At 45.3% G+C, this 23401-nt stretch overlaps 1 protein-coding gene across 5 annotated transcripts; it reads right to left on the bottom strand.

Annotated features, from left to right (window-relative positions):
- Positions 1–373: 373 nt before the first annotated feature.
- On the bottom strand, positions 374–22057 carry SERP2 (stress associated endoplasmic reticulum protein family member 2). 5 transcript variants are annotated; one of them, XM_053564056.1, is made up of 4 exons: positions 21590–21791; positions 21240–21349; positions 15765–15837; positions 374–769 (listed from the first exon to the last, which is right to left on the bottom strand). In XM_053564056.1, the coding sequence occupies exons 2-4, from the start codon at positions 21321–21323 to the stop codon at positions 729–731; spliced, it is 198 nt and encodes a 65-aa protein (XP_053420031.1). In that variant the 5' UTR covers positions 21324–21349; positions 21590–21791; the 3' UTR covers positions 374–728. The 5 variants fall into 5 exon arrangements, with proteins under 5 accessions (XP_053420031.1, XP_053420032.1, XP_053420034.1 ...); XM_053564059.1 differs by lacking the exon at positions 374–769 and adding an exon at positions 5961–6101 and having other exon boundaries at positions 21590–21835; XM_053564058.1 differs by lacking the exon at positions 374–769 and adding an exon at positions 6164–6293 and having other exon boundaries at positions 21590–21837.
- Between the last annotated feature and the right edge of the window lie 1344 nt (positions 22058–23401).

The following is a 23401-nucleotide window of genomic DNA, read 5'->3' as shown; positions in this document are numbered from 1 at the left end:
CCTTTTCTGGGCTGAAAAAGAGAAGAACAAATAAAACAAGACAACTTGTTAAGTTAACAAGAGGTCAGTGAACTTCTTTAGAGAGGCAGCCTAGCTGTGTCTGCTGATGGATGCCTCAGGGATTTATAGATAACTCCTATATATAACTTAATATATATACATAGAAGAGTAAATGTGTGGAAAACCCAAGGTCATTCAAGCACCCAGGGCCTCTTTCAGGGAAAGACCTTGGGGCCAGGGACCAGCTAGGTAAATCCAGCTGTGTCTCTCCAGCCACAGATTCCCTGCCCCCTTTCCAGTTGCCTAACCAAGCTCCCCCACCCTCCTCAACCTCCCTTGAACAATTCTATTTTCTTCCCTTCCATTTTCTCACTGTAACCCACAAATGCATAAGGTTGCACAAAGACATTTATTTGTAAAATCAATTCCCAGTGGAGGAGAGACCGCATCCGTAGAAGGTGAACCAGCAATCACTCAGAGGGCCACATGCATGCATGAGGGAACCAAAGGAAAACCAAAACTACGGCACTGCTGTGGACGACCAATCCCACCGACAGAAAAGCAAAATGTCCTTTTCCGCTTGAGGACATGGATGCACCAAGAAGTCCCGTGAGAAGGCAATTTGGTCTGACATCCAAGATGAAGTGACCAGGGAACAACAGAGGGAGGCTTTTTCCTATTCCTTTTTGCTTCCTGCAGGTACCGGCTGAATCAAAGCCCTGAACTTCTCACATGCCCATCCTTATGCTCTGAATGATCTGGAAGATAGCTGCAAGAGGAAAACAGAACAGTCAGCACAGACACCAGGCAGTGCAAGCTGCAATGAGCCTGGCTTCTGCAACCCCGGTCCGATGTGCTAGCTCACAGCTGATTAGATATTTCCTAACAAGGAGTTAAGTTAACAAGAGGTCAGTGAACTTCTTTAGAGAGGCAGCCTAGCTCTGTCTGCTGATGGATGCCTCGGGGATTTATAGATAACTCCTGCTAATTCCACCAGCAGTTAAGGCCTGAAAGCCCTCTGGCACTGAGAGACTTGGTCCCTTCCCTAGCTAATGTTCTGGGGCTGCTGGAGAGAGGGAGGTAGGCTTTCATGCAGAAACTACACTCATTATACAGGTCAGCAAGTCTGCCTTTTCACAATGGCTGTGATCTGTGAAATAACCAGCCCTGTGCTGGGAAGACAGGCCAGGTGCTCGGAGCAGGCCCACTGGAGACACGTGCATCTTGTGGCTGCCTGGAACTCTCTGGAATGCACTGTCCCTCATGGAGGGCAGCAGTGATTTATTAAAGACTCAATCTTTACTACTTGGGCTTGTCAAAGAGTAAGGAGACTATAAGCCCCACAGAGAACTCCTGGGCCCCCTGCTCGTGCTGAGGAGAGCTGTCTAATAGCTCCCAGCTTGGTCACCAGTGGGTTTCAAATGTGGCCCAGGCTCTGACTTCTTTTACATCCTCCCCAGCAAGCAATGTTGGTCAGTACTGATGGAGACAATGATGACAATGATTAGCTCAACTACCACGTACTGAATGATTTTATTTTTTGAAGGGAGGCATGAAGTGTCATCTCATTTAATCACAGGCATAGATGGAATCAGTGCTGAGCTCTCAGGGATCTTACCCCTTCTCTCTTCCATAGTCATTCTGGAATATATCTGGGATCCTCAGTACCACAGGGGTATCCAGAACCCTCAGGAAGTAAGTCATCTATCTGTCATCATCTAATGTTAGAGACAACACCCTATGTGCTGGGATACAAAGAGAAATAGGACATAGGACCTTGGAGAGTCTTTCTTGGAAAGCTGGGTTTTAGGGGTAGACAAAGCACTAATGCATTTTGGGTTTTTTCCCCCCTTTGGAAAGAAAAAATGCTGTACACATCATTGCTACCTTCCTTTGAGATACCAAGCATGATTGAATGTTAACTTTTCATGAGCACTCAGTGTCACCATAATGATAAACAGTAACTGATAAGACTCTGTCTTGGCAGTGTCATGGAGGCTGCACCTGTCTGACCTGATACCAAACAGCTCCCCTTGGCTATACCTCTGGGCTCTTGTTTACACTTCTTATTGTTTTGTAAATCTCTTTATTCCTGTCTCTGGCTGTAACTCTCGTACTAGTTACTACACTTATCTGCAGTGGGCCCTCTATCATTATTTTGTTGCTGTACACTGAGCTGAAAACAGACTGTTGGAGAATCATTGCAAATTTATTCCATGAGTGTAGGAGGGATTTGTCTGTAGACATAGTGAAGGACTTAATTCAACATCTTGTGTTATTTAATTCTGGCTGTGCTCAGAGGTTTTCTTGGCTAATTTGGGGTTCTTAGGTGGGTCTCGGCAAGGGGCAGTTGCTAGATGGAAGAAAAAATATGCTGCCAAAATTCATAATCTTGTAGATGTATCTGATGTTTCTGTTCTCCCTCATCAAGACTGACAAAGAGTAAAATTAAAACATTCTGTATTCTGGTTTAATAGGAAGCTCAGGAGGCTGCAGCATATTCAATAACATGAGGAAAAAGATAATTTGCATCTACACCTTTGACTTTGTTCTTGGGACCAGGAACCCATCCCTAATCTTAACAAAGAAGCAGAGTATGAGGGTCAGATGGAGCTGGACCCCCCAGCTTGTCATGGAATAGCTGGGAATAATGTAACCTCTTTGAGAGTGTTTTGTGTTCTGTGAAACAACTTATCTAGTTCTTTGGGTCTACTTTAAAAACTAATAAAAGATCATTCCAGATCCTACGTGAACCCATGAATTCACATGTAAGAATTTGATGGTCCTTAACTTGTTTAGAGGTGGCCTCTTAAAATCCAACCCTCTTGGAGAAATTACTTTGCATAAAGTCTGTTTTAAATTCACCATCTGTGTCCACATCTAAGATAATGGTAAGATGGTTGTGTTTATTATTTCTTTTTCAGGTGTATCAATGTCTGTAAGAAGGCTTCCACATTTTATAGCAATTGTAATTGTGTGTCTGCCAATATTGACCTGCAGCGTAACCCCAGCCTCCTAAATGCTGACTTTCCGAGATGGCAAACGGGAAGAGAGCCAACAGCAAGTTCAAAGAGGGAAAGGAAGCGGGGAGTCTAGATCCTGACAAGTTAATAACTTAACAGTGGGTGCACAAAGCTGAGAAAACAGCCAGGCAAGCCGCAGGAGCAGAGTGGAGAGTGCCAAGGCAGGGCGGGAGGCAGGCACTCCAGGCTGGGGCAGCAGGCTGTGGGCAGGTCACCGAGGCTCAGGGAAGAGCAGGAACTACCAGAACTGATGGGCCTCGGCACCCTCCCACCTATGTTTAGGACCCTGCCCTTGGTGGGGAACCTTTGGCCTTGGGGTCCCCAAGTGCAGCCCCTTTACAGAACACATCCCTTTATTAAAAGAATTTGTTCTGTAAAATTTGGATTCTGTCAAAAGGCCACAGGCAAGGATCCAAAGGCCACATGTGGCCCCAGAGCTGTAAGTTCCCCATCCCTGCCCCATCCTGTTTCTCTTTTTTTCACCCTCCCTCTTTCAGTGAAGTCCTTAGGCTTTAACAAGCTCAGATTGCTTGCTGCCAAATCAAACAAACCCAATCAATCTGCCTGGCCCCACGTCTCGGGGCCTCTCTTACTCCTCACCGGCATTTCTCAGGAACTGTCCACACTCACTTTCTCCGCTTGCTTACCAGCTAGTCCTGTCTGCACCTACCTCATTCTAGTTTCTTCTGTCTTTGCTCCATGGAGGCAACTTTCCTGACCTGAAGAGTAATAACCTTTGTGTGTCTCAGGGCAACAGGTGTTTCCTTCCCTCTCCTCTGTGTCCTCCAGCCTCCTCCCCTACCCATCCGTGGAGTGCTCCCTCTGGGAAACTCCCTCTGTGACAGCAGTTTCCTAGTTTCTAGATTTCCTCTTTCCTTCTCACTCTTTCCTCTAAGTTTGTTTGATGGGGTCATTGTCCTCCACCTGACCATTAAATATGAGCACTGAAATCCTCCATGAGCCCCCTGGCTTTCTTCTCTTCATTTCTTTCTTCTCCCCAGGCAACTCATCCCAGCCTGGAGATTCAGTTGCCACTCGGCTGTTGATGGTGCACAAAAGCATCTCCAGCCCTGACGCTCTGAGCTCTAGCACCCTTCTGCCACCTGACAGCTACAGCTGGGTGGCTCCAAGGCCCCTCAGGGGCAGCAGGACCTTCTCATGATCTCTTTCCACTGCCCAAATTGGATCTTGCAGGTAAACTCAAAACACCAGAGTCCTACCTGACATCTCCAATCAATGATCAAGACCCGTGGATTTTCTCTGAGAATCTTGGGATTAGGCTCCCTTCTTCCATCCCCCAGAACCACCCTTGCCCAAGTTACTATCATTCTTCCCCAGGCCCCTGCAAGGACCTCCAGGACCTCTACTCCTGCTTTTCTTCAATACCTTCTCCACACTGTAGTTAGAATCATCTTTTAAATAAAAGCAAATGATATGGTATCACCCTGTGCTGAAAACACACCAAAAGCTTCCTATTGCCGAATTCTTGATGAGGTCTCCACGGCGTGCATATGCCAGGCCCTGCGCACGGGTCACATTCACCTTGCATCCTGCTTCCTCTTGCTTGGGGTTCACGCTCACATTTTAAAGCTCCCTGCTTTGACAACAGGGCTTTTATGAGTGTCATTCTTTCTGTCTGAAATATTTGCTCTACTCTACCCTGTTCCTTAACTTCCTTCAGAGAAGCCTTTTTTGACCACCTGGAGCAGAGGTTCTCAAACTTGAGGGTGTATCACTGTCTCGTGGGGATGTGTTATCACGGATGTCAGATCTCGGCCTGAGTTTCTAATCCCATGGGTCTTAGAGAGGGACTGAGAATTCATGTTTCTAAGAAGTTCACAGGTGATGTTACTATTGCTGGTCTGGGAACCACACTTTGAGACCCACTTATCCAAGAGCATTCTGTGCTTTCAAGACCCATGGCTGAAATATACACCATTTAGGGTGATTACCTGATTAACTTGTCCTTCTTTCCCACTCCAGGAGAGCTGGGACCAGGGATGGCACAAAATAGGCCCTCTGTAAATATTTATTGAATGACTGAAAGGTGAATGTTTTCAAAGACTACAGAGGAAAGTACATATTAAAAACCTCGAATGACTACCAAAAGAGTCAGCATAAAATGGCTGCCTTCAGATTCAAATGTTCCAAGAGCTCCGTTCTCACAGGAGGAGCAAATCAAGACAGACTGTTAACTCATAAAGGCCTGAAACTGGGGTACCCCAAGGACTGTCGCTCTGGGGACTGACCCAGCCCAGCTAAGTGGGAATGCTGGGAGGACATAGGGATGACAGGACAAATGGGTCCAGCAGGAAACTGTCAGAAAGCTAAACCCTGACAGACAATATGAAGCTTCAGAAAGCCAATTTTATTGAAAATAAATAGTTAATGATAACAGAGATCAAGGGAGCTGCTAAGAAGACAGATTAAGACAGCCCAGAAGAACATCCTTTAGGAAGAGAAGACAACCCTACAGATCATAAAACTTTAATTATTTTTCATTAAATATATGAAAAAAGATGGGCCCGCTGAGAGAGAAGTTGAAACATTAGGAGAGAAGAAATTGCAAGGTGGATGGGTAAGCTCTCTAACAGAAACAGCACAGAGCAAGTCAAAGGCCAGACACCATTTTCTGATAGCTTCTGCAGAGGCGGAGCAGAACAAAGAGAGATGCCAGAGATGGGTGAGGGCAAGAAGGTGCGGTTAATAAACCAGATGTTATTAGCAAAGAATGGGAGGCCTTCTATCCACATTAAAATACCAGAGACCCTCTTCTGAGGAAGAGCCCGTACATAGTCCCAAATGCTCCACCAGGGCACATGGCAGAGGGTGGCATATAGCAAGGGAGGCCAAGGTCACCTTGAGGGAGCTGAAGGCTGATGGGATGTCTTCTCCAGACTGTCCATCTCAGATCCGGAGCAGGTGCCTGGCCTCAGTATCTCCTCCAGGGCCATCCAGTTCCTCAGGTTGGGGGAAGTGACCCCTCCAGATGTCACATTTTTTGAAAGTTCTAGCAGGCTCCAGCAAAGTCCAGTGTTTATGCAGTTGACCTGCGAGTACGATGAATTCATGTCTGTCCTGGAGCAAGTGTCCAGAAAAGAGTCCAACTGAGAAGCAGCTTGTGGCTGGGTCAAGACCCAGGATGGCTGTGCATCTGGAACATTTGGAAAACTCAGTTTTCCTGGCAGAAAAATTGGGTATTTTACAGGAGCTCTTTTCAATACATGGTCATATCCTAAGTTGGTGGAAAACCTTTGCTCCATACTACGTCTAGGGAAATAATGAGAGGGGAATTCAGGGGACAAGAAAGCAGATAGATTCTGGAGTCTCAAAGAACTAGGTTTAGGGACTAACTCTCTCACTTCAGCGATGGGCCATAGGCAGATTTCCTCTAAGAGCCTCAGTTCTGTGATCTGGAAAAAATGAATGTAATAGCGCCTTTGTGCGGATTGTGTGACTAAAAGAGGAAACGCATTCCTGGGGCCTGGTGTTATAATAAGTTGGTCCTCAAGAAATGGGAGCCAAAATAGTTGGATGAACAGACCTTGCTCAGTACCCAAGGGCTTGTTTATAAAGAGGTTTTTCTAGGGCAGCGCCTGTGGCTCAAGGAGTAGGGCACTGGCCCCATATACGGGGTGTGGCAGGTTCAAGCCCGGCCCCAGCCAAAACTGCCCCCCTCCCCCCAAAAAGAGTTTTTTCTAGAAGTAGAGAAGAGGTTCCAGCTGTCCTTAAAGTGGTGATACCACGGACCTGCTGGTTTACAAACTCTGTCCTCTCCAAGGACGGGTGACAGCTGCTCTGGGCACAAGCTGGTCCTCAGTATCTCAGAATTTTGCTTCCCCACTATCACCTTATCATTACAAAGCAAAGCCACCACGGGGGCAACATTTTATTTTTCTTTCCTTGTGAGCATTTGGAACCCTGGCCAGAACCTTCCCAGGGGTGTGGAGAGGTGGGGTGACAATGTGATCAAGGCCACAGGCATAATCCCAACAGTAGCAAACATGTATCAAACCATTAGCGGACTCCACTAAACATTTCACATGCACAGTCCCAGTGAATCCTGAGAATCAGGAGTCAGAGACCAGTACCATCCTCTTTAAGAATAAGAGAACGGAAGCGTTGAGTGGGTGTAGTAACTTAGACAAGGCTGCACAGCCAGTAGGTGGTTTCAAACCCAGGGAATCTGGCCCTGGCGTCAGAAGGCTTAGCTATTGTGATACCTCCGCCCTCATGACGTGTGGACATGCTCATTTGGTGGCTTTCAATAAACATACCCCCCAGTACAGACCTTCCTCAAATCTTGTGTTTCTGGAAGGTTTCAAAGAGCAGCCAGTAGTTCATAAAGGACAGTTACTTAGCTGTTACGAAAGGCTTCATACTGGCTCCTTACCCTTTGGGCTCAAAGACAGTTCATAAAACTGGTGGCCACACAAGGGCCACACAGGGAGTGGCAGGCAGACAGCACCAAGAGGCATGGCTCTGTGGCCTCCAGTGTGGCCCCGACACCTGCATGACTTAGTACCTTCCCTCTTCCACACCATCCTTAATAAAAACAGCCAGTTTTAGAGAAAGTGGGGGGGGGTGTGTGGCCTTCCAGAAATGGAGAGGCCTTCAGTGGGTCCACAGGGAGAGTTGGGACCCTATGAAACTTGAGGCTGGGAGCAGGAAGAATTCAGATCCTGCCCAGGACATCTCAGAGAATCACTGCTTCACATCTGTTCTGAAAAGGCTGCCCTGAAAAAGAACATGTCCGTGACAGTGACATGATCTCTCTTTCCCCCGCCCCCACCCTCCCGTAGGCAGAGTCCCTGGAGAATACGGGAGAAAAGTACAGTCTGTTAACTGACAAACAAAAGGAATGTCCCTGGCCAGAAATGGTGGAGCTACTCACCACAGTTGGTGCCAGATAAACCCAGCAGGCTGAGTGCGCTGAAAGGCATCAACTCTGTAATGACAGGGGCCAGCTCTGGGCCAGGCACAATTTCCTACTTAATGGGCAGAGAGGGTCCAGATAAGAAAGTCAGAATATCTAGCAATGCAGGGAGGTACACGCTACACACACACAAACACCCACGCGCACACAGAGAAATGCACACACACAAACACAGAAGCACACACATAAACAAATACCCCACTTCAAACAGAACAGCTTTGCTTTCGTTTCCCTCTGATTTGAACAGAGTTCTACAGCTTTAAAAAGGAAAAAAAAAAAAAAAGGCTGAAAACCACTAGTCTATATATTTTTTGTTTTTAAATCACACAATATTTTCATGATTATAAAAGTAATATATACTTTTGACAAATTTGGAAAATACAGAAAATTATGAAGAAAATAGCAGTCACTGGTTAATCCTATTACCCTAGAGGTTTCCCTTTGATGGAAATTCTTTTCACTTTCAAGAATATCCAGGCTTAAAAAAAAAAAAAAGAAAAGAATATCCAGGCTTCGGTAACCACTGAAATTCTCATATAATCTCTAATTAGGAAATGAGTATCAGGGCTTGCCAGAGAGAGAGAGGGAAATAAAATTTAAATTAGCGAGAAACAGTCTGAGGGAGGGAACTGGGGCATGGCTGGTATTTGAGAGTTTTCTTCTACGAATCAAAGACTGATGGGAATCAAGTGACCCATAGACCTCATTTGAAATCGTGACTGAGGGATGAAGGGTACAACCACGTTGCAAAGAGCGCTGTCTCAGACCATTGCTCCCTGTCCACGTACAGTCTCATAACTCAGAAGAAGGAAATAATACTATAAGACCATAAGAAACATATACCCTGTTTCCCTGAAAATAAGACATCTTCCGAAAATAAGACCTACTTACAGGAAAGATAAGACGTCCCCTGAAAATAAGGCCTAGCGCATCTTTGGAAGCACACCTTAAAATAAGACACTGTCTTACTTTCGGGAAAACAGGGTATATGCTGACTCTCAACAACAAAATTGTCTGAGCTAGCATATTAAGGAAAACACCTCATTTTACCAAGTCCAGAAGGTGTCTGATCAAAGAGGAAGGTAGAAAATGCTGTTTGTTTGTCACAGTTGTCTGTGAACACCGTGGCACTAACATAAAAAGTTTAAGCTGAGGAGAGCAAATATAAGGACATGGCCCTGCTAGCCACACCATGCCCAGGCAGACATCACTAATCAACTGCTGCCCACTTTCCCATTCAACCTTGGTATAGCCTGAAAATCCTTCTTGATAAGGCTCTTTAAAGAGCTGAGGACAAAAGGGAGAGGAAAAACCCAGGGGCAAGGGTTCTGGGCAGGAGCAGCAGAGATCAGACCCGTTAGTGGTCTGGGGAAGCCACCACGCCACCTCTGCAAGTGTTCTGTGGAGATAGCAGTGGCATATCTATGCGACAGCATCTCTGTGGGGAAACAGTCTCAGACAGGCATTCCGGATCATGCTTGTCTCTGAGTCTTGAGATAAAAACACTCTTCCGAAGCTATCAAATAATTCTTCAAAGAGGCAGGTTTCAAAACCTGGGGCTGGCAGTGACAGGATGAGCAGTTTATCTGGAGAGAGGCCCTACTGCCTGCAGAAACGGAGGATAAGGCTTTTATCAAAAGGGAAGAGAGAAGAATAGAGAAGAAAGCCAAGTCTCTTAAGGGGGCACTTGGACTTCATTGTGGATCTGGGTCCTAGGAAATCAGGTGGAGACAGACCCAGCTGGTTAGCAAGGCTCATGAGAACAAAATCCCGGACGAAGGCTTGAACAAGAAGTTTCTGGCCTATTTGTGATAATAATCTGAGGGATCCACAATAGGTGTTTGAGGAATGGATTTTTGATTTCTCACATAACCTGTTGATAAATAACATGGTTGCCAAATTAAACAAAATGAAACAAAACAAGATATGGCTCCAAGATGTTCTAATGGATAATGCCACTTCTCAAAAGAATACACTGTTCCCAAAGCTTTTGCATCTTACAAAGAAAACACCCATAGTCAAACAGTGCTGTATCAGGGTTGCTTTAAGGAAACGAAACTGACTTTTCCTTTTTTTTCAAACCGCTCTTCATTGATTTTGGTCTGGGTGTTGGTGTTCCTTCTTCCTGTGTGGGGAAGACTTTAATGCTTTATCATATAGGAAAATAGTCTTGGGCACCCCAACTGTTATCACTTAGAGTGCTCACACTCTTCCTGGCAGTGAATAGGCTGGGCCCCCAGCTTTATGATAGATTAAGACCAATGTGAGAGGCTGAGCCTGCCAATTCAATGCCAGCCTGGGAGGATGAAAGACTCATGAAGTCCAAGCACCCCACAGCACGACTCACAGTCCACGGAGCCACTGTCCCCCAGAGGCTGCAAGGAGAGAGGTGGTGGTGACCGTAGCTGCAGGTTTTGAGTTTGCCATGGGCCAACACCTAGATCCCCAGAACTACTCGGTATCAGGACAACCTTGGAAGTTGTCATATTACCCCCATTTTCTTGATAAGAAAATCCATACAGGGAAAGTAAATAAATTACCTGTCCAAGGCCATTCAGCTGACAAATAGTGAATCCAGGCTTAGAAGCCACACCTGGCAGATTCCACAACTATCCTCCCCTCAGAGGCCTCTTGTCCCATTACTGTCAACTAGTGAGTTTTTAAAGAAGTCCCTTGCCTTGGAGTCCTTTTGCAATCATGCAAAGTGGAAAGTGACTTCCTCTGAGGAGGGTGTATTATGATTGCCTCCCTGCACTCCCTCCCACATGAGCAAGGCTGAGCTGCACTGGGATCTAGGAGGCTGGGGCAGCCCCGGGAGGTCTGTGGCTCCCATCTGATTTCTCAGTGATGGAGGAGGCATTTCCTGGGTGCGTTTGTGCCAGGGGTCTCTGGGGCCTGGACTCTGTCCCCACGGTGCTCTCCTGCTCCTTCCTTCCTTGTCATTATCTCGTTCTTATCAGCACCACAGGCATGAAAGACACCAGTAGAGAACGAGGCGGAGGGCAGTGACACAGGACACTGCATAATCAGGGGTCCTATAAACTGCTGTGCAGCTTGTTAACCTGTTTTTCCACATAAAATGGAGTGTAGGGGAACCAGTAAGTGGGCATATAATTCAATAGCAAGTTTCTACCAGCCCAAATTCTTCCCCAAATATAATGGGAGAAGCAGATAAAAAATGCATTCCTTACTCCCTGCCTGGCTGAATATTTATATACCCTGGGTATATGGGCACTATTCTAAAACCAGTACTTTACCCAACTAGTCATCAAAGGGAAAAGCAGGTTGATAAGATAATGAAAGCAAGTGAGACTTTCAAGAGATACAGATCAGTGAGCAGCATTTTCATTAATATTAGAAGATTTTGTCTTTTTCTTTAGTGTCTGCATAAAAATATGAAAAATAACAGTAAACAACCACATGAACTCAGAGAAGATCATATGACCATCAAGGCCTCACTGGAACTAGGTTAAAAGCAACTTGGGCCTGGCACAGAGGCAGATCTTGCTAATGGAGAGGAAGAGGGAGAAGGTGGGAAATCCCATGAGCCCCTTCAGTGCGCCTGCAGGTGTAACAGGCTGCAGATGTGCACGCTGCAGATGGTCAGACAAGAGGCGCAGGGGCTCTTTCCCATTTTGGAGTACAGCCTGGAACAGACAGACCAGTGAGAAGGTGGGCGGCGTCAATATCCCTGCCCCTACAGAAAGGCTTGTTGCCTAAAGTGGAGCATCCGGGAAATGGGCTGGACCTGAGAACATCACATTCTTTTAAATGCAGAGAAAAGACAGGTGGAAGCTTACAGCCTGCAACCCTAAAAAAAGAGAAACTCAAGAGGGATGGTAGGCTCTTCCAGATGAAACCAACCGTGACTAATCCCTGAGAGGTGGCAACAGGGACAGATCTAAAGGAGCTATTGTGTTTTTCATGACATGTTCTGTTTAGAAAAGGACGTGTACAAAGATAGAAGGAAGGGCACAGTACCAAGGACAAACTGAGAAGAGTGACACATTTCTGTGAGAACAGTGCCTGACTTGAGCTGAGGCTTGCAAAAAAAAAAAAAAAAAAACGCTAAAGTTGGTGAAAAAAGAAAAGTGGTGGTGGATTACTTTTGTTATGATTGAATAACATGGTAGCATGCTAACAGAGGATGGAGAAAGTGAGAAGACTAACTCCCATTTCATGTCTAACCTCTCCATAAAAGCAAAATAGTCTTCTAACTAGAAAGAGTTAAAGCGCATCATTAAAAAAGCCCCGGGCACTAAGAGAGGGAGGCTGTGATATAGGAATAAATGGTGTGTCCTCTCAGCCTCTTCTGCCCAAATCTCCTGGCCCTGCAGGCTCATTCCCTGTGCCCCAGACAAACCTACAGTGAAGACAGCACAGCCAATGGTCTTGATCCCTGAGAAATTACTGCAGATGGGAGAGTTCCAAAGATTGTTGTCAGCAGATATCCCAATTTATACAAGAAAGAAAGTGATCATTTCTGCTGTATGGACCAGTAAGCCTGGCAAAATGCAGGCCATATGATAGTGGGAGAGATGGAATTTGAGAATTAGCATGGATTTGAGAAAAAGGAGCCAGACCAAAAGACTCTATTCTCTTTTTTACCCTGGAGGCTAACCCAGGGGTCAGACTGGGGAAGGCCACAGTTTACTGTATATCTTGAAGCTAAAAAAGAAACAAATATTGGCTCTGTATCTATTTAGGTCCTCGATAATACAGGCCTGTGATCACTGGGCTCAGCAAGCCCTGTGACCCGGCTTGGGACATTCTGAATGCCTGACATTCTTGAGCTCTGAGCACCAACTCAACCCTCTATGCCTCTGCCACATAGCATCCCCCCATGGGAGTGACCCTCCTTATACCCTTTGTCTGGCTTTTTGTATTTTAAGCAGCCACCCCCTCTTGGAAACTTTCTCTTTTGCTGAGTATCATTTAGAAGTCCCTTATCCATGAGTGCCAAGCTCTCTGAGCTCTCTGCTGTCACCAGGGAAGTGTCCTTTCCCTGGGCTACATACAACTGACAGCTTCCTCATCTGCCTTCCCCAGTGCCAGCAAGCTCCCCGCAAGGGGACTGTATTTTCAAAGCCCAGGACAGGGCCAGGCACAGAGGGGACCCTTGAGACATGGTGAGTGTTTGAATGGGTTTTGCTTAGAGGTTCAAACTCAACCTGAAAGAAGTTGTCTCTAATTGTGTTCTGCGTCCTTCTCTAAGTCTACACTTTTATTGATGACTTGGAAGAACAATACACTTTCAGAGACTATAAAGCTGAGAAAAAAGATAATCAGATCAAAGCTCAAGTTCCAAGATCCAACAGTCTACAGACTGATTAAAGCCTGAAAACGTACATAAGTTTTTTTGTATAGATTGATTTTCTTTCTTGATTTTCCTGTGGCATGCTAATGGCACTGTTTTGTGAGTTTGTTTTACTTTACTTTGTTTTGGGCTAAAAATCAGAGACATACCATCTGAGGCAATGCATCCCAGATGAATATGTAGGTACTGATGAAAATGTTGCATTAATGTACCATATTCTTGCAACTTTGTGCAATGCTTTGAACTATGCATTGCTGACGAAGGACAATACATGGACTATATCATGCAATGTCACTGACCATATCATATAGTATAATTTAATATCAGTAAGCCACTTATTATATATGTTTGTCTATGTTTCCAAACTTTATAAACATTCTGTAAACAACTCACAACCAACAATATTAATAGAAATAATCACGAAGCTTTATATGAGGTCTCATGAAAGGTCAATAAGTAATCTAGAAGGGGTGCCCAATCTTTTGGCTTCTCTGCACCACATTGAAAGAAGAAGAGTTATCTTGGGGCCACACATAAAAGACACAAACACTAATGAAAGCTGATGAACAAAACAAAACAAACAAAAAACAATCAGTGCATAATTTGCATGATATCTGCTACCAAAGATAAGCAAAAAAGTCCTTACGTAATCTGATGCAGTCCATGGGCCACAGGTTGGACACCCCTGATATAGTGTGGGAATATCTGGCTTTATCCATCCATCCATCTGTCCATCGGCCCATCCATTCACATTGAGCACTCTTCATATGCTAAATACCATACCAGGATCTACAAATTTAGTGGAAAATAAACACTGCCTCCCCTGAGCTTACATCCTAGTGGAGGGAAATGGATAATAATTAAATAATTACAAATGCTTATGAAGGCCATGAGTAAAATAAAACAGTATATGATGGGGACAGGGAGACCTTGGGATAAGGGGGTAGCAGATGCCACTCTGAGGTTGCAGGAAGTTTAGTAATGAAGAGCTGGGTGGGGCCTGGCTGGCCACCAGCTCCACGTGAGTCAAGGATGACAGCAACTGTTAAAAGTAACTGAAAGCCCAGTCATAGGAACAAAAGGAGAGTGGTGGGTGAAATCAAGGGCAGTGACACTCCTCTGCCCCTGTGTAGTCACACCACTTCTAGACCACCTGCTGTAGATGCAAAGGCTACACTTTAAGGGTGTCATTGAAAATAGCCGTCTAGAAACATCTTATGAGGTAAGGTTGAAAGAACAAGGAAAGTTTACTTTGTAGAGGCAGCCACCAGGCAGTCATCTTTAAAATAGCTGAAGACTCAAGATGCTCAGAAGATAATGAGTCCACTCTGTTATACCAGGAGTCTAAGCCTGAACTATTGAGAAGACCGGCATAGTGTAGATCAAAGCAAGAGAGATATTTCCAATAGAATCAGTGCTCATCAGAAATGGAATTGGCTTTTTGAAGAAGTGAACACCCCATCCTCAGAAGTATTGCGGCAGAGACTAGGTAAACATCTGTTAAAAATAGAAACGAGGGAATGCCTACACAGGGCAAAAGATACCTCTCAAGAACAAACTTTTGGGGATGGGTTAGAGCTTTTGTTTCCTGGAGTGGAATATTTTCTCATCTTGGAATGCCAAATTATCTTTAAAGTATTTGAGCCACAAGCAACCATTGTGCCAAGCACTTCAGACCCCTTCTTCCTTCTAAGAGCTTTTGTTTCCTTGGAAAAGTGACATCTTGAAGATCAAAGGAACTGAGCTGTTTTTAGTCTGGGGCTTTTCTTGTCACTGGGACAGAGGATGTCTTCCCAGGAGGCTTAAGCCTGAGCAGGAAGATATGGATTTCTTCCCTTCCCCACCCTCAGTGAAGGTCAGATCCAAGGATGGGAACCCCTGCAGGTGCGCCCTGGAGTTAGAAGAAGTGGTCTCCACTCACCAGTATTTCTGAGACCCAACACACAGCTCCCAACAACAGCATTTAACTAGAAACGACTGCGTGGTGCTTTTGCTCACCTCCCCTGTGCTGGGGTGTGCGTGTGTCTTTGCATGTGTTCAAGTTATACTCTCTGAGCGTATCAGGTGACTCTATTTTAAGGCTCAGGTCAAAGGCTAGTTCTACCTAGGAGCTCTGTAGAACTTCCTCAAAAGTTCTCCAAAAGGCCTCTCCTTTCTCTGGAATGTGGATTTATTTCAGGCAGACAGGTACTCCACTTTCTCTTCTAAGGCTCCTTTTAGGCTCTGTCTTCACAGACAGACTTAACTGAACTCTGGTTTAATTGCTCTGCATAATCATTTTATGATCCTGATTTGATAGTGTATCAACTCTGTCTCTACTCATATTTGCAATAGAAACTAAATCAAAACCCATTCAGATTAAGGGTGAGGCAGTGATAAACTTGAATTCCAGACCAATGTGTTTTTCATCTATTTACTTCATGAACAAAATGTCTTTTTGGAAATACAGTGGAGAACGTGGGATATAAGTTCAGTGAAATGCCCATACCTGAGCCACAGACAACAAAAACAAACAGTGCCAACAGCCATGGTCCTACAGGATATTTCTCTTCTTGTGGCCTCTAAAAGGGAATGGGAAAAGTAAGATTAGGTTCATGGATTCAATAAACATTTATTGAGTTCTATAGGCATTGTGCATGGTACTGGGGATTTGAGAACAAGACAGACTTGTTCCCAACCCTCAATAGGCAGAAATGAATAAAGTCAACTGTAAAGGATTGAGACAGGTTTGTAAAAATTCATCAATAATATTATTACTTTATTAATGTCCTTGTAACCGGATGAACTTGGTGGTTGTAAATATAGATAGATAGGGCATAAAGACATAAACCAATGCAGTGATTTTGAAGCCAAAATGATATTAATCGATTGCTTCCACCTGTTGAAGGCATGCTCTATGCCAGGGACTAGACTAGGCAGCCTACAACCAGTATTTGCAGCATACACAGTTCCATATAAGGCATTATTATTTCCATTTTGGAGTTGAGAAACTGAGGCTCTATGTTTATATGAGGTCTCATGAAAGGTCAAGAGCTAGGATTCAAATTTAGGTCTGCCTTTTTACAGAGCCTGGGTGTTTTCCATGCATAGATTCATGTTTAATTCCTGCACCTGGGAATTCCAAGCAGGACCAGAGAAGCATAGACATTTTCTAAAAACTTTTTATATACCCCTCCAAATTAGGAAGTAAAATGGAAATCCTTAGAACAAAAGAAGCGCCACAGCAACTGTGAATGGGTATTAGCAAAGCAGCACTGGTAATAAAGCCTGGGTGAAGCCTGCACTTGGGAGAAGTCCTTGTGTTCTCTGGGAAGCAGAAGGGGACTGGTGAAGCTGCACGAATGTAGCCTTTCATACCTCCTGCTCTTCTCAAACCAAAAGCACAGACATAGTAAGAATGTCCCTCCATGACATCTCTACATCTGATTGCCAGGGTAGGACTCGAACCTTTTAGAACTAAATCAATCAATGCATCAACAAATATTTTCTGAGAGAGGCATCAAAAAAGCATCAAAAAAGCAGTGAATTTCTCACACAAAAGGGGAGAAAAAAGAGAGTTAAAAAAGTAAAGGATTCAGTAATTATTTTTTCATTATCCTGAGGGGAAAAAAAAGTCTGTATTCAATAGGAGTTAAAGAGCTCTCACATACACCCAAAATAAAAAACATGTTGGTAAAATTGGTATATTGACAAATATTTATTTGTGGCTGAAATAATCAAACCTAATTTGAAATTTCAATTAAATGTTCCTGATATTTTAAAATTACTTATATCCGTATAAATATGACAGCTACACAGTCAGACTTAAGGTAAGTAATCTTAATGTTTCTCAAAAAATGACTGGTGGATGGGTGCAGTGACGCATGCCTATGATCCCAGCACTTTGGGAGGCCAAGGCAAGAGAATTGTTTGAGGTCAGGAGTTTGAGACAAACCTGGGCCACATAGTGAGACCTTGTTTCTATAAACAGTACAAAAACTTAGCCAATAGCTAATTGTGGTGGGCGCCTTAGTCCCAGCTACTCAGGAGGCTGAAGCAGAAGGATCCCTTGAGCCCTGGAGTTTGAGGCTACAGTGAGCTAAGACCACCTCACTGTACTCCAGCCTGGGTGACAGTGTGAGACTCTGTCTCTAAAAACAACACAAATAAATAAAAACCTGGAAAAATGAATGGTGTTGTCATCAAGGATATACTTTTCTGAAACGTTGAACATGTTTCATTAAAGTTTCTAACAATAAAAAGTATTATCTTCCTTGGATTTTCATTGTAGTTGCTTTCCTGTAAAATTTATCATATACTAAAACTGCAAACCCCCTGATGTGATGCATTTATATATAAAATGAAGTTAACTTCTAGGCTCATATAAATCGACTTTTCATGTAAAAAAAAAAAAAAGAAACTTATTTAATTACAGGTCAGGCAACAAAATCCTTTAGTTCTCAGTTTACCTGTTACATTCTTAGGGAGACTTCCCTTTCCGACCTAACTTGGGTTCACTTGTCACTTGTATAATCATATACTTTTTCTTGAGAGCATTTGTCACAGTTTGTAGGTCTATATTTATTTCTATGATAATGTGTTAAATTTCTGTCCCTCCATGAGACTTCAGACCCCACAGGGGCAGGAACTATGTCTCGTTCATGTAGCAATGTCTAGAAATGCCTGGCACAGAACTTAAATATAGGAAATAATAAATGTTCATTGAACAATCATTAAATATGATTTTTAAGGTTAGGTAGAGTAAACACAGGGTCTAGGAAGGATATTGCTTTTTTGTAATACTTCTAATTGGTGTAGAGGTATCCCACCATTTCTCTTACTACAGAAGAATGGACTAAAGTGTCAATGGCAGGTAGACTTTGACTGAGGATTAAAGCCTTCACTTCTTTGTCCTTGACAAGCTTTTATCTACTACCACTTCAACTCCAGCAAGTCACACTGCAAGAGAATTGGCTGCTCTTGGCCAGACAAGGAAAAAATCAGTCTCAAATAATTGCATAAGATAACCGTGCTATTCTTTTGGACTTAAGACTTGGCCAAGTTTGGATCAAGTAAATAACAGAGATATTAAATAAAGTTATCTGAGTAAAGTGTGACATTTACCCTTCCCTACTTGCTTCTACCACCTTCCTAACAATTTATCTATAAACCAATTCTGTTTCTGTTGCCCCATTAATGCCATATAAAAAATTCATTTTAGCTCTATTTTCAGTAAAGCTAACAAGTGAATTCAGAAGCCTATAAATGAATAATTGCCCTAGTACAGATACCAACTGGAGTCCTTTATTTTTCATTTGCAAAACCCCCCTAGATTATCAGCATGCAAAGCTTGGAGTATATAAAACAAGACCTTTTGGATGATATTCACCCGTGAATTCAACATTATTTGAGGACTTTGGCTGATCCTAATGTTCAAATGTCCTTTTTTGACAGCTTTGGATTACTATTTTTTTGAAAAATTGTCCAGCATACTCTAGTCGAGACAATTCACATAAACCTGACTCTACTACTGAGAATGGTAAAGAAAATGGTTGCAATTCTCCAAAAATGGTTTACTTCAAATTCTGAGGGTCCAAAATGTCAGGAATTGCTTTCCCTGTGATAATACACCAACAGGGTAACTCAAAACTCTGAATTTTAAGTTTCCTCTTACTTCTGGAGAAGTTACTACTATATAATCTCAAAATGATTATTCCATTTCTGGGATTAAAATGTTAGCTGGGAAAATAATACTGATGTACTCCTATACTGAAGCATCTGAATACAATTAAAGGACGATTAGTTTGAATTTTTAGTTGGAATCTATACATATGTTTCCATTTACTGAATTTCATCCTGAATAAGTGATCTTTTGCAAGTTGCTTCTATCAAAGTATAATCATGTTTGACTTGTAATGGGAAAATTAGATTCAGAATTTATAGTTTCTTTTTGAAAGAGAATTTCATTTTTCTTTTTGGATGTTGATCCATTTACAATAACTAAGACCCCTCTAACCAATTCAAAGCTACCATTTATTGTGGCTTAGTTTGGAAGGCTTTCATTACAAATTTACTTGAGCCATTTAAAAACCCTCATAGGCGCCAGGCACTTTGGAGGGCCCACCCCATAGTGCATCAAAACCTATTAAAATGAATGCACTCATAGTGCACATTAAATATAATTTAAATGTAGCTCTGAAAGTTGAGTTGAATGGCAGGTGACTAGTTACATTTTCTAAATATTTAAACAGTGTTTTCCATTTTATTCTCATTTTCCTTTCTTATTTTGGTGCCAATAAGTTTTTCTTTGGGTCTCAAACATTATCTAGTGGTCTTACAATGCTAGAAGTGGCAGACACTGTGTCTGCAGAGCCTGACACATAAAACAGCCCTGAAAATTAGTTCTTAATTTCACGCTACTTTTGTAGTCAGATAAGTTGTCAACGGAGATCCAACAATGCAACTTTAGTTCTTTATTTCATTAATAGGAACCACATGACTAGATATTTTCACTATGTCAGCTAGTAGGTCTGATACTTTGAGAAAGAAGAATTGATCTCCTAGGAATATAAAATCCTGTGTGCCCTAACATCCATTATAAATTGCTTTTCAATGTTAATTAGAGAAGCAATTTTTTCCCCCTTGGGTAACAATAAGTAGGGAAAACATAGTTCTACATGAAAAAATGGCTCCAATTTGATAGCACGTTGGCATTTTGCTGCCATACCACAAGTAAACGATCTAATTGTGAAATCAGAGACGTCTTAAGGATTGCTTAAGCCTGAAGCTTGTATAAATTTCTGAATAGAGTTGAGTTTGATCATAAGGTTTCTCTGCCGTGATTCTGCTTGGTTTTGCAAGAATTCCAGTGTAATGGTTGCAGATCCAGCTTTTTGGTCACTTAATCAAACCAGCATAATTTCTTTGGCTAAAAGGAATTGGTTCATCAAATCTGCAAGCTTCTCCAGCCAAACCCCAGGCTTTAGACGGATTTCCACTTAACTGTATGGGATAATATAACAGATCTGAGGCGCCTTTGCTCATAGAAATGGAGGCTAACTCTGCCCAATGACCCGTCCAACTCATGCCTTTGCAGGTCCAAAGTCCCAGGCCTGGCATTTTCTGATGAAGGTAGTCTGATTTGCTAGAAGAAACCCCTGGGCATAGCCCAGGTTTAGTTAAAAGTCCAGTTGTAAATCTTTAATCTACAGTTCTGGGGGCACAGAGTAGAGTGCCTGGCCATAAACTGGTCTCTAAAGTTATACCGTCATAATGAGTGTGAATTCACAGGGTGGGAAGAAGAGTAATGTTCCACTTAGACTTTAGCCCAGGGGCGGCCTCTTTAGAAAAGAAGTAAAAGAGAAAAAGGAGGTCTGGAGGGGATTAGGGCTTCCATTCCAACTCCCTACTTTGAGTCCTTTCAACATCTCCAGGGAGAGAATCACAAGGGTTGGAAAGGAAACCTTATTCGGCGTTGTGTCGGTCGCGGAGGGAGACCAGAAGTGGCGTGTGGGAACGGGAGAGGACAAGTGGCCTCCATTTACCCGTTCATTCATTCGTTCATTCACTCATTTATTCATTCTTTCAACAAACGTCCTGGTACCTGTTAGGGTCCAGGCCCTGTGCCACGCAGTCTCCTTCATTGGCCCCTAAGAATGTGGCTTTCCGTCTTTCCTAGGGACTAGGAAGGCCCGATTCTCTCCTGCGGTGGGTGGGGGTGAGGGGGCTCCTGTGCGCCTCCGGAGCAGCCCAGCAGCCACTCCCAGAGGGGCCATGACCAACCAGCGCCCTCTCCGCCCACGCAGGTGCTCGGAAGCCCTTGCCGCCGGTTCTAGCCCCCTCTCCGCTGGCCCCTGGGGGCGGGCCGGAGAGGAGCGGGGCGGGGAGGGCGGGATAGCCGCTGTCCCTGAGCCGCGGCCCGCTCGGCGGCCCCGCCCCCGCCCCGCGCTGCCGGCCCGCCTGGCAGGCGCCGCCCCAGCCTTACCAGAGTTTTGGCTACGTTCCCTCTCTGGGTGATGTTTTTGCTGTGCTTCTCGTTAGCCATCCGGATCCGCTGTTTGGCCACCATGGCTTGGGCGCTCAGAAATGCGCCACCTGCAAGGATCGCCCCGTGTTAGCCCCTGCGACAGGGCCGCTCGCGTCCCGCCTCGGGCCCCGCGGGCCGCCCCGGGCGCTGCAGGTGGCAAGGCGCGGTCGCGACTCCCGAGCACCCTGCTCCCCGAGCCACGGCGAACGGCTCCTGAGAGAGGCCAGAGCCCGGACGGAAGTAATCTCTCATCTCAGGAAACCCTCTCCGACTTCCTCGCCATCCTTCCGGTCCCCCCAGCTACCTACCCAGCGCGGCCACCGAGACAGGCGCGGCCGCGCGTCCTCCCGCACCGATCCGCTGGAGCGCAGCGCGCGGAGCCGCTGGGGCCGGGCCCCGCCGCGTCGCAGTCGGGCGGCAGAAAGTGCTGGGGCCAAGTGTTCTGTGGCCTCAGCGTTTGTGAGCGCGTAGGGGGCGGGGGCGCGGCCGCCCTGGGTTCGTGGGCCGGGGACCCAGACTGGCCCGGGCGAGGCTTCAAGTCGGGCCACGCGGTCTCCCCCACACTGCTGTCCTTGGACAAGGCTGGTCCTCAGGAGACAAGTAGAACCAGACCAGGGCTGGGCTGGGCCGGTGCTGTTGGGGAACATTTCCCTGTAGGACTCCGGGGAAGGCCACTGTGCTAGGGAACCCCACTTGGGGACCTTCCTTGAGGGCTGCTTTGTAAGATGTGGAGAGGAGGCCCAAAGCTGGATCGCCCGCGGGATGGGCATGGGGTGTGAGAATGCGGCGGGAACAGGCCTTCTTGCCTTAGTAGTTGCAGGGGTTACCCTGGAAGATGAGCCAACGATGCCTCTGTGAAGAGGTCTGGGGCCTGCAGCCCTGGTCGGATTAGGCGGCCACTGCCCAAAGCTGATGCTTTGTCCAGCCTTGACTGTCCACCTACCCAGGGTGGCTTAGACGCCCCTCCAGCCACCCTTGTCCCGAGGGATCTGAGTGTGGACTCCCGAGCTGACGTGGGCATTTTCCTGCAGTGGAAGGCTGAAAACAATAGCATTTATGTTCCCTCCTGATGCTGGTATTAGGGCCCTTCAAAGTGTCTAGTCGGGGTGGGGGGTGGGCGGGAGAAGGGGGTTGGGTTTTTAAATTTTCCGCGTGCTGAACACATTGGCGTTAGCTCTTAGAAGCTCAGAAGAGTTGGAGCAGAAGGAAAGGGGAAACCCCACCTGGAGGGTTGGGGGCAGTGGGAGGTGGCAGTGCAGGTAGTAGGGGCAAGTGGCAACACCCCTGGTGTGGGGAAGAAGCACTGTGGCTTTTGTCCAGCTCTGGCTGTTGCATCATCAGCCCTTCTCTTGCAGTGGTGGTGTCTGTGTTTCAACTGGGTGAAATCCCATGTCCAGGGCTAGTTAGGGCCTGTCCTAGAAGCTGGTCCCTCCCAACTCCCACACATGCTTCTTTTCAGTCAAGCCTCATGAGGTACAAGCTGTTGAGAGGGATGCTTGGTGTAATCCAGAAGACAGAATTCCCTGGAGTCATTGCCAAGAATCAGGTCGTTCTTTTTTTTTTTTTTAATTATTTTTTTGTAGAGACAGAGTCTCACTGTACCGCCCTTGGTAGAGTGCCGTGGCGTCACACGGCTCACAGCAACCTCTAAGTCTTGGGCTTACGCGATTCTCTTGCCTCAGCTTCCCGAGCAGCTGGGACTACAGGCGCCCGCCACAACGCCCGGCTGTTTTTTGGTTGCAGTTTGGCCGGGGCTGGGTTTGAACCCGGCACCCTCGGCATATGGGGCCGGCGCCCTACTCACTGAGCCACAGGCGCCGCCCAGGTCGTTCTTTTTTCTACTCTGCAGGTCAGTTCAGTTTGAAATAAGCCTCCATTGGCCTCTTAGCCATTATCACCAACTAACATCACCACCATGATCTCAGGACTACAAACCAGGTCTGGCCAACTCCAGTTCCATGCTTTTATAACTGCTGGCTTTTCAGCCCTGGGGGATTTCTACCTCAGTGACAACTGCTGCACCTGAGGCCAGAAGGTCATGCTACCTGACTCACTTGTCTCAGATCACATCTAATGCAGATTCTCACCAGAGGTGATTGCGGGCTTAGCCCCAAGGGACA

The sequence above is a fragment of the Nycticebus coucang genome, chromosome 15, assembly GCF_027406575.1.
Source record: "Nycticebus coucang isolate mNycCou1 chromosome 15, mNycCou1.pri, whole genome shotgun sequence".
Lineage (NCBI taxonomy): Eukaryota > Metazoa > Chordata > Mammalia > Primates > Lorisidae > Nycticebus > Nycticebus coucang.
This window is presented reverse-complemented; position numbering and strand designations above follow the sequence as displayed.